General features: G+C 53.2%; 1 protein-coding gene across 1 annotated transcript in view; it reads left to right on the forward strand.

Moving 5' to 3' along the window:
• The window catches only part of WDR27 (WD repeat domain 27), a 161,122-nt gene that overhangs the window by 50,104 nt on the left and 99,451 nt on the right, over nucleotides 1-11,567 (forward strand). Inside the window, 3 exon segments of the mRNA XM_077757378.1 lie at nucleotides 5,087-5,184; nucleotides 6,068-6,095; nucleotides 6,097-6,136. Coding sequence (XP_077613504.1) covers nucleotides 5,087-5,184; nucleotides 6,068-6,095; nucleotides 6,097-6,136 — 166 coding nt within the window.

Genomic DNA, 11,567 nt, shown 5'->3' on the forward strand with positions numbered 1-11,567 from the left:
GTCTCTCTCTCTATGTGTCTGCGTGTCTGTGTGTCTGTGTATGTGTCTGCGTGTGTGTCTCTCTCTCTGTATGTGTCTGTGTGTCTGTGTCTTTGTGTCTGCGTGTCTGTGTGTCTATGTGTATGTGTCTGCGTGTGTGTGTCTGTGTGTGTGTCTGCGTGTGTGTCTCTCTCTCTGTATGTGTCTGTGTGTCTGTGTCTTTGTATGTGTCTGCGTGTCTGTGTGTCTATGTGTATGTGTCTGCGTGTGTGTCTGCGTGTGTGTCTCTCTGTATGTGTCTGTGTGTCTCTATATGTCTGTGTGTGTGTCTCTCTCTGTATGTGTCTGTGTGTCTTTCTTTTTTTTTTTTTTTTAATAGTTTATTGTCAAATTAGTTTCCACATAACGCTCAGTGCTCATCCCCACAAGTGTCCTCCTCCATGCCCATCCCCCCTCCCCCCACATCCATCAGTCCTCAGTTTTTGTCAGCATCCAAGAGTCTCTCATGGTTTGCTTCTCTCCCTTTCCCCCACCATTTCCGCCCTTCTTCTCCCCCTTGTTCCTCCGTCAAGTTCCTCCTAATCCTCCTATACGTGCAAACATANTTAATGGCTCTACATCCAGCCCTCCAGCCTTCACAGTCAAGCCCATGAACCCCTTTCACTCAAGCACAGGTGCACCACTGGGTAAAGTGGGATCTACAGGACACAGTCTTCGCAACACACACACACACACACACACACACACACACACACAGGTGCATCACACCCACATATGCATACGTACATGCACACAGATTTGAGCCCCCAAAGGAGAGGATGTTCAAGCTGCTGGCTTGCACATGAAGCCCCTCCCAACCTGGCCCAGAGATCATCCCCTGGCGCCCACTTCACCTTTGCAAACGCCAGGCACCTAGGCAGTCATACTAACAGGTTTGAACAGTGCCTTCCTTCACCGATCTCGGAAGTCCTTGACCTTCCTGTTCCTGCAGCTCCCACTGACCAGCAGGCCCTCCCTCCTTCCTTTCTAGCTAATTCCACGTCCATTGTCAAGATTCTCGAATCAAATGCCTCTCCTGAAAGCCTCTAGTCAGCGGCTCTTTTTCTAGGGCCCCATAATACTGCACCACTCCTTCCCTGTCTGAGCACACACATTCCCAGCACCTACCATAACCACCGGACTCCCAGGGAGGCCCCCTGGGGCCCAGAGGCACCCAGCTATCTTCTGCCCTCACACATGGGTCAAATGTAAATGCAGACACAAAGCCTAAGCCCGATATAGTCTAAGAGCCCCCATCTAAGCGACAAAATAGATTAGGAACAGACTAGAGAGGGGGGTGGGTATCTGATGACCAAAACCACAGAGGCACCAAGACAAACTCAAGTCTTAACCAAAAGTGAAATCAATGACCAAGGGACCCAGGACCTAGAGCCTCCAAGCTTCCCAGGAGCTGTGGCTGGGGCCCTGTTTAGAACTCTGCAGAACGGAAGTCAGCAAGAGCTCTTGAGCTGAGGCAACCCCAGAGGGCTGGGAACAGGCTGGCTCCACCCAGAGGACATAGGGTAAGTGAGCTGCCCCTGGGTTTCAGGTACAAACTCCAGGGGAGCCTGGGTGGCTCAGTTGGTTAAGTGTCCGACTTCAGCTCAGGTCATGATCTCACAGCTCATGGGTTCGAGCCCTGTGTCAGGCTCTACACTGCCAGCTCAGAGCTTGGAGCCTGCTTCTGTTTGTGTGTGTGTGTGTGTGTGTGTGTCTCTCTCTGTATGTGTCTGTGTGTGTGTCTCTCTCTGTATGTGTCTGTGTGTGTGTGTCTCTCTATGTGTCTGCGTGTGTGTGTCTGTGTCTGCGTGTGTGTCTGCATGTGCACACGTGCCCACCGTGTCCCCTCACCCGCCCGTCAGTGGACAGGGGCGTCTTCCGTGTCGTGCTGTTGGGACTTGCCTCTTGCTGAGACCCTGGTGGCCGCGTCCCATCCGTGGTTCTGGACTTGCTGTGTCTCTAGGTTTCCATGTGACTTTACTTAGTGTTTAAGTGCAACACACCTTTCATAGTAATCAGAATTATGACGGCACAATTATGATTGTGCCGCTGTCACGAGATTTTATGCGGTGGGAGCATGACACACATCTTCACCTGTCCTCTCCCACCGATCCCGGCTTCTCCCGACTTGCTGAGGGTCTCCGGGTGCTGTGCTGGGCTGCGGTGCGCCTGTCTGGAAGCGGGGCTGTGGGGGGCGCGTAGGGGGTCTTCACGCTCTTCTCCGTGCCCAGCAGCGAGCTGTAAGCATGCGGCGCGCATGGTGAGTGGGTGCAGGCCCGTCGTCCTCTGGGGGCGCCTCCTTCCTGCAGGGGGCGCCGTCTTCCTTCCTGTAACTAAGGGCCTGATTACGGTTCTCCCGCACACCCTGAGCCACCTGGAGGGGCCGGGGGGTGTTCATCACAGGGTGGGGGCCCCACCGAGAACTGCCCAGCGCCCTCCGTTCTGCTGCCTCTCACTTTGTGAGTCGAGGTGGCTGCCGTAGCTACAGGCATCACGTCCGAATTTCTAACAGCGAGATGCAGGGCCGACTTTGCTGGAGGCTGCAGGCCACGGGGGCCGTCAGAGTGTGTAAACAGGGCGAACTGCGGCGGGACTCCCCTCTGCAGCGCATGGGGGTCACCCCTGCATCAGCTCGCCTGTGCTTTGGAACTTGTGGTTTGCACGAGCCGCGTTTCTGCACTTTGAGCTCGGGGGCTGGCTTGCGAGTCGCTGTGGGATCTGTTTCACCCCCGTTGTGCCCGCTGGGAGACGTGTGGGCAGGTTGTCAGTTCGGTGGCCTTACTGGGTCGCTTTTTGGTTGTGGATGGAGGAGCCCACGTGGCACACGTCCCAGATCTCAGCCGGGAGAGTGGCTCCCTTCTCGGTCAGGCCCAGAAACGTGTGCTGAGGCCACGATGGATTTGGATCAGGTGTGACGGACCCCTGAGCAGAGCGTGGGTCCTGGGGCTGGACAGACGTGCGGCACAGAGGGCCCTGGTGGCATCACCCCGCGGCCTTCCCCGCGCACACTGCCTGGCACGCACTCACCCTCGTCCCGTCCCGGAGACGCCCCGCAGGCCGCCCGGCCCCTCCCCCAGCCATGCGCAGTGTCACAGGGAGAAGCCAGGGCAGGGGAAAGCGCCCATCGCAGGTAGGAGAATGGAAGACGCGTGAGCCGCTGGTCCTTCGTGCTTACCGAGTGAAGCCTGTCAGAACCGAGCGGAGGTCCTGCCTGCCCTGGGTGGATTCCCCGGGTTACCTGTCCCGTCTCTACATCCGCCTCTAGCCCACATCCCACACCTGTCGTGGGCGCCCACGCTCTGTCCCCTGGGCTGCGGCGTCACGCACCTGCTGCCTTTCGCTGGCGCGTGTTGGGGGCCGGCGAGGAGGAATGAGGGCTGCTGGCTGTTGGGAGCCCGGTGCGCCTCGTGTCCTCGCGGGTTTGGTAGTGCAGCCAGGGCGTGGACACGGCCTTCACGCCGTCCTCCCGCGCTGGCCTTGCACGCGCTCACGTGCTCCCTGGTGAAAGGCGCGGGCCTCCAGCGGGTGGTGGTGCGCAGCCCGGGCAGCCTCCCCTCTGTCTGGGGGGGGGCCCAGGCCTGTCGCTCAGGCTGCAGCGTTTCACACGTGTAGCAGCGCCAGCTGGAGGTGGCGACTCTGGAGCGGCCGAGGCTCCATGGAGGGGACTCTGGACCTTGCACAGGCTGCGGGCATGGGCATCTCCCGGCAGAGCTGCCTGGTGTTCTGGAAGGCCGCGGGCCGGCCCCCGGTGCACGCCTGTTCTCTGGGAGCAGAGGCGGAGATGCTGTGCGCCCAGCAGCACGCTGTTCCTCCCCCTCTGAGCCTGAGGTCGTGGGTGGCCCGCGATGCCCCCGGAGTGCTGTGCCTCGGACAGGAGCCCCCGCGCACCCCCACTGCCCGTGGCCTCAGCGCGCGTGTCCTCTCTTCCCCGGCACCCGCTGCTCTTCCTGAGCCGCGTCTCCTGGCCCGTGCTGTCCACGGAGCCGAGCACGGCTCTCCCTCGGAGCCGCCGCTTCCTGCCCGTTACCTGCCCCCTGTCAGCAGGGATGCGCGGTAATTTATGGGGTCTGTGCACGTCACTGAGCTTTCCTACACACCTCCTGTGGCTCCGCCCCGTCTGTCCCCTGAGCCCCACGCCTCCACCCCAGCACCTGCTCCCCGAGTGACCCCTCTGGGTGCCCGTCCCTGTGCCGACCCTGATCAAGGCCCCAGGCCCCCGCCCGACCTTTCCCCGCCTTTCCCCTCAGCCTCCCAGCAGCTCAGACCCCGAGCGCCACCCGCGCCCCCTGCCCCTTTGCCCCGTCACCGACCTGAATCTGCTTGGGCTAGTCCTTGCCCAGCTGGGCCGGCGGCCGCTGTCTCCCCTCCGCCCCCCCACGCCCTCCCTAGGCCGAGATCACATCCTGAGATTGCCAGCAGCTTCCTTGCCTTTAGGGGATTGTTGTTAGGAATTGTTGAGGCCAAATGTTCATTAAACCAACATTAGCTGCTTATGTTACCGTTTAGAAGATAATAAGAACATGTTTAAGTGTAAATATAGATAATTTATAATGGGGCAGATGTCTCAAGTATACATAATTATTTTAGAATTAGGAGAAAAATTTGCTTTTTTGAAGGTAGGAATGAATTGTTTTGGGCTTTGTATATTGATATTTTTTCATGAAGTTCTCCTAAATGAAAAGCTAGGGTTTCCTAAAGGAAAATTAAGGTAGCCGACTTATTTCTTTGACGTTACAAAGTATAATCATTAAGTGTTATGAAAACTTTCTTCATATTCAATTTTTGAAAAAGTTATATTTATTTTGAGAGAGAAAGAGAGGGCACAAGCAGGTGAGGGGCAGAGAGAGAGACGGAGAGAGAGTCCCGGGCAGGCTTCATGCTACAGCACACAGCCTGATGCAGGGTTCAAACCCACCCCCGAACTGTGAGATCATGACCTGACCGAAATCAAGAGTCGGACGTTTACCCGCCTGAGCCACCCAGGCGCCCCCTGTCCAGGATTTAAAGCCCAGCAGGCTTCACTGTAGTGGAGGGAACATAGAGTTCAAGTGTCTTGTTTCCCTTTCAGATACAGACAGAAGAGCAGCTGCAGACCTGTTTTCAGGCTTCCTACAGCCGGTCCAACCAAGATCACCAGTTTATCCGCCGTGAACGACTTTTATTCCTGTATCCTTGTCTCTGCTCACAGTGTTTTCACATCCCGAGCACCGTCCGCCCGGCAGAAGTGTCTGCCCGGGCCGGGGCTCCCGGCGCTGGGCTGGGGGCCCACGGCTTCGGCATTAACTGTGTGTGTGGCAGTTTCGTCTCCGTGGTGAAAAGGAGCATTAACAGTGGATGCAACAGCATGTGACCTACAGAGGGGTGACCTAGCCGGACTTTTCTGATCTGTCCGCGGTTTATTGAATATGTAGTAGTTTCGTACTTTTTAGAAACGAGCGGGGTACACTTGCTGCGGACCTCCTCTGCAGACTTCCTTTGCTTAATTGGACTTTGTCCCGCCTCTGTGGAGGCTGGTGAAAGTTACAGCAGTAACTGTTGAATATGAAATTGAGTCCAAAAGTTTTTTATTTTTTAATGTTTATTCATTTTTGAGAGACAGAGTGTGAGTGGGGAGGGGCAGAGAGATGGAGTCCCAGGATCTGAAGCAGCTCCAGGCTCCGAGCTGTCAGCACAGAGCCCGACGCGGGGCTCGAACCCACGAACTGTGAGATCATGACCTGAGCCGAAGTCGGACGCTTAACCGACTGAGCCACCCAGGCGGCCCTCATTCCTTTCTATTAAAAAGCATTGATTTTGATTTATTTACAAGCAAAGTTCTGATCTTTAGGAATTCTTCTTATAAAATTTTAATTTATTGAAAGTCCCAAGTTAGAGTTTTTTGAATGTACTAGGAGAGAGGGGCGGGGACAGGGCTGTGACCACGCCTCTGGAGCCTCGGAAAGTGGCCCTGTGTGTCTCCTGGCGCCCAGAGGGAGTAAGGGCATGAACGGGCCTGCTCGCTCCCTGGGGCGGGCTGCTGAGGGGACTTAGCTCCCTAACTGCCCCGCAGATCTGGTGCTCACAGCAGGCCGGGACAGGGGCCCACTCACGGCCCGTCCACCAGATCTGTCAGAACAAGGTGAGTTTTTGACCGTGTGCCGTTTGTAAAATTGTGTTTATGTATTTAACAGGTACAAGCGGATGATGCAGTTGTGTACCAGTTTGCTACCAAACTCAATGCTCGTTTTTAGTCATTAAGTTCTCCAAGCCTCGATGCCTGACCTTGGAAGATATTTTAATATCATGTTAAATGTTTTCGTCCTTTTTTTAAATTTTATGGGCCCATTTTCCAGCTTTACTGTAACACATTACCACTTACTGGATGTCCCCGGCCCTCCCGGAGTTGAGGGACGGTCATGCACTTCGCGCAGGAGCACGAAGCAGCCTTCAGGGACCAGTAGTTTCTCTTTTTTGGACGTGGCTGCTGTGTTGACAGAGAAGTAGCTTAGAACTACCCGCAGCTGAGGGTTACAGACCGAGATGACAGGAAGTGCTGTTTTGATGAATTCATTGTCTCATCATTTACTTTAAAAGACACTTTGCTACCCAAAAGGGCATCTAAGAGATTTGTGAGCAAAACTTTTGATTTTTAGACTACAACTGCAGTTTTGATTTTTGGTATATTTGGAATGACCTTCCAAATTAAGGGTTGAACTTATAATGCCTTCTGAAATGTGCATTATGATTTCAAGAGTATTTTTTTTTTAAGTTTTTTAGTGTTTATTTATTTTTGAGAGAGAGAGAGAGACAGAGTGCAAGCAGGGGAGGGGCACATAGAGAGACAGAATCCGAAGCAGCTCCAGGCTCTGAGCTGTCAGCACAGAGCCCTACATGGGGCTCAAACTCATAAATTACGAGATCGTGACCTCAGCCGAAGTCACACACTTAACCGACTGAACTGCCCAGGTGCCCCGTCCCCCCAACCCCAAGAGGAATATTGTTTTTAAGTGAAGTCTTACTGGATTGGTTAGAAAGTCTCTGGGGCGCCTGGGTGGCTTAGTCGGTTAAGCGTCCGACTTTTGCTTGGGTCATGATCTCGCGGTTCGTGGGTTCGAGCCCCGCGTCGGGCTCTGTGCTGACTGCCAGCTCAGAGCCTGGAGCCTGTTTCAGTCTGTGACTCCCTCTCTCTCTGACCCTCCCCTGCTCACGCTGTCTCCCTCTCTCTCTCCTAGGAATAAATAAAAAACATTAAAAAAAAAAAAAAAAGAAAGTCTCTGTTACCTATATTTTCAACACATTATTCTAAGTTTCCTTTAAGTTTCCGTTTAATAGGGCAGGTGTGGTCTGATCGTCTGCGAAGTTTTGTAGCTGGTTTGCATGCGGAAGGACACAGATTCTGGAGCATGGACTTGCACCCTCCGAGGCAGATGCTGTCCTTCTGGATAAGTGGGCGCTGGAGCCGTGGGTCCAGAGGGAGACCTTGTCTGGGTGCCGACCTGGGCAGGCCTGAGGCTTCCGTGTGCGGGTTCCCGAGAGCCGTCAGTCTGTGTGGCTCCATAGGCAGGGCCAGGAGGTGTCAGTGAGCCCGGGTCAGGGTCAGAGCGTTGGCATGGGGGCCAGGGAGCTCCCAGGGGCGGGTGGCCAACCTGAGGGTCATGCTGCCATCACTTGCTCCCGATTTGTGAGTGTCCTGGTCTCGCGGGGAGGCCCTGTGAAGGCTCCGAGAGGCATCTCGCCCCCAAGGTCTCTGCGCCATTGAGTCCTTGGAGGGTCACTTCGTATGTTTCACATTTTGGCAGGAGGTTCCTCCCACTCGCAGACACTGGATGGAAAACACCAGCTTGAAGAAAGGTGTGGAGGAGAGGAGTATTTATCTGTGTCTCCTTCTATTTGTACAAAATCTTATGTAAAAACAGAACGAAGACATTTTAAACACTGCGCAGTAGGCCTCCCAGATGAATGAAGCAATTCCTTTGAAGAATTTTAGAACACTTTATGAGGTTACTAAGATAGCAAACTTTAAAAACATAGTGAATGTGAGTCATAGCCGCTGTGTGTGGGACGGTCAGTATCCCGTGTCTTCTGGGAGGGCTGCGAGGGGAGGGGTCGCTCGTCACGGCGGGGATGGGCAGGGCCGCCTCGTGGTCGTGTGCCTCTTTTGCCAATTTCACCATAAGATCTGTCCAGATTGAGTCTAAGATTGATTATTAGACCTTATGTAATTCTACTTTTAAATGAATTTGATAATCGAGCCACGTTTAAATGATTGTGAGCCTAATATCTGTCTTATTTTTTAGGTGTTATGATTTCTGTTAAATTCAAGTGCAACTAAGTGAGATGTCGATAGGCGACGTTTTGATGTCAAATTTTGGAGGATTGTGACTTGCTGAAGTTGTTGAGTGAAACTTTCAGGCAAAGGCCTTTGACTTTGAGTGCAGATTGGTGTCCCCTTTGTGCCCAGAACAGTCCTCTTGCTTAGAATCTGCTCAGTCAGCATCTGCGCACTCAGCACTCTGCGATTTGCGTCCCAGCTGTTAAGCAGTTCTTTGGTTAGGAAGTGACACGGCAGCGGAGGGGGTCTGGGCCTCTGAACCAGACTGTCAGCACGTAGGTTGTGGGGCTAGGCTTTGACAGATAGCATTTAAAGATGCTTCATGTATCATTCTCTAATTGCAACCTATAAAATTTATCTGAAGGTAAAGATTTCTAAAATTCAAGTCTGTCTCTTGAAATGTTATAAAGCTGTGTACTTAGTTTTTCTATAATTTCTGTGGGTCCTTAGTTAATACAGTAGGTGAGAGTTGACTAATTTTACCAAAATTTCCATTCTTGAGTTAAAATGTTTCAGTATGATAAATGAATTTCAGTGTGGTGTTCTTTTATGTTGTGTTACATTTCAAATATTCCTCACCATGCTTTCTGACGCTTGTTACTTTTTGTCTCTAATATATTATGAATTAATAGAAAAACGTTTTTTCATTTAATTTTTGAATTTATTCCACATGATTCTTAGTAGAGGTGGTCATTTCTGAGCCTGTCACCACCACCACCACCACCATCACCATCATCACCATCATCACTGATGGGGCTTTAGGGTGATGGTGGGGGTGTCCAGAGCCGACAGCCAGGAAAGAATTCTCGAAGATGTCTTTTGTGCAAAAAAGGTGATTTTATTAAAGCACGAGGACAGGACTCTTGGGCAGGAAGAGCTGCACTGACGTGGCGGCAGGTAACTCGTTACATACCCTCAGGTTAGGAGGGGGTCAGGGATGGAGTAAGTCTCTAAGGAGTTCTGGAAGCAAGGTTTCCAAGACCTTGAGCGGCTAGTTGTGTGAGGCGAACGTCTTCATTACTGTTTAGGAAAACCCCAGTCAGGAGACCCTGCAGATGTGCATCAGGGGCCGTAAGCTCGGGCAGGACCGCCTGCATGTACTCGAGGGGGAGAGAGAAAGCAGGTTTGCGAAGGAACTTTTCCATGTTTAAGGAGACTCACAGGTCAGGGTGATGTGAGGCCAGGACTCCCCTGTGCCCCAGCAAAGGGTCCTCTTCGAGGCGGCTGAGCTCCTAGCAGGAGGTCCCTCTGCCTGTTTCAAGGACTCGTCCGTGGGCTGCAGGCAGTAGGGAATTTAAGCTTTCACTCGCCTCAGTTTCCCCCATCACCATGGCGGGTGCTTAGCCCCCCTTCCGTCTTGCCGAGGGTGATATTAGGGCTCCAGGAAACGGAGTCTATAGGTTTCTGGAGAAGAGGCTCTGGGTAAGACTGCCTTTGTCTTGCAGTTTACTGAGTTCTCCGTAAACTGAAGGAGACTCGCGTCCTGCACGGCTGTGACCTCCCTCAGTCAGCCACCCGCTTTCTGTCCTCTCCCCTCTTCCTGGGCGGCCGGGGGTGTTCCGGAAACCCCACACACACATGCCACCTGGGCGGGGGGGTTGCTGTTGGCCTGCACTTGGCCCTCAGCTTGGCCCACACTCCCTCGTCACAATGTCATCAGCACAATCTGTCTGGAGCCATGAATGGTGCCACCCCACACGGGACACGCTACCGACAGTTCAGGCACCTGCTCTTCCTCTGTGGGTGTGTGGTTCCCTGAAGTCCCCACCCACCTGTGGGCAACACACAAACACACACGCTTGCACGCTCACACTCACATGCATGTGTGCACANTGAGTTAAAATGTTTCAGTATGATAAATGAATTTCAGTGTGATGTTCTTTTATGTTGTTACATTTCAAATATTCCTCACCATGCTTTCTGACGCTTGTTACTTTTTGTCTCTAATATATTATGAATTAATAGAAAAACGTTTTTTCATTTAATTTTTGAATTTATTCCACATGATTCTTAGTAGAGGTGGTCATTTCTGAGCCTGTCACCACCACCACCACCACCATCACCATCATCACCATCATCACTGATGGGGCTTTAGGGTGATGGTGGGGGTGTCCAGAGCCGACAGCCAGGAAAGAATTCTCGAAGACGTCTTTTGTGCAAAAAAGGTGATTTTATTAAAGCACGAGGACAGGACCCGTGGGCAGGAAGAGCTGCACTGGGGTGGCGGCGGGTAACTCATTACTTACCCTCAGGTTAGGAGGGGGTCAGGGATGGAGTAAGTCTCTAAGGAGTTCTGGAAGCAAGGTTTCCAAGACCTTGAGCGGCTAGTTGTGTGAGGCGAACGTCTTCATTACTGTTTAGGAAAACCCCAGTCAGGAGACCCTGCAGATGTGCATNTTCTCGAAGATGTCTTTTGTGCAAAAAAGGTGATTTTATTAAAGCACGAGGACAGGACTCTTGGGCAGGAAGAGCTGCACTGACGTGGCGGCAGGTAACTCGTTACATACCCTCAGGTTAGGAGGGGGTCAGGGATGGAGTAAGTCTCTAAGGAGTTCTGGAAGCAAGGTTTCCAAGACCTTGAGCGGCTAGTTGTGTGAGGCGAACGTCTTCATTACTGTTTAGGAAAACCCCAGTCAGGAGACCCTGCAGATGTGCATCAGGGGCCGTAAGCTCGGGCAGGACCGCCTGCATGTACTCGAGGGGGAGAGAGAAAGCAGGTTTGCGAAGGAACTTTTCCATGTTTAAGGAGACTCACAGGTCAGGGTGATGTGAGGCCAGGACTCCCCTGTGCCCCAGCAAAGGGTCCTCTTCGAGGCGGCTGAGCTCCTAGCGGGAGGTCCCTCTGCCTGTTTCAAGGACTCGTCCGTGGGCTGCAGGCAGTAGGGAATTTAAGCTTTCACTCGCCTCAGTTTCCCCCATCACCATGGCGGGTGCTTAGCCCCCCTTCCGTCTTGCCGAGGGTGATATTAGGGCTCCAGGAAACGGAGTCTATAGGTTTCTGGAGAAGAGGCTCTGGGTAAGACTGCCTTTGTCTTGCAGTTTACTGAGTTCTCCGTAAACTGAAGGAGACTCGCGTCCTGCACGGCTGTGACCTCCCTCAGTCAGCCACCCGCTTTCTGTCCTCTCCCCTCTTCCTGGGCGGCCGGGGGTGTTCCGGAAACCCCACACACACATGCCACCTGGGCGGGGGGGTTGCTGTTGGCCTGCACTTGGCCCTCAGCTTGGCCCACACTCCCTC

Source organism: Crocuta crocuta, unplaced genomic scaffold (assembly GCF_008692635.1).
Source record: "Crocuta crocuta isolate KB4526 unplaced genomic scaffold, BGI_CrCroc_1.0 scaffold506, whole genome shotgun sequence".
Taxonomy (NCBI): Eukaryota; Metazoa; Chordata; class Mammalia; order Carnivora; family Hyaenidae; genus Crocuta; species Crocuta crocuta.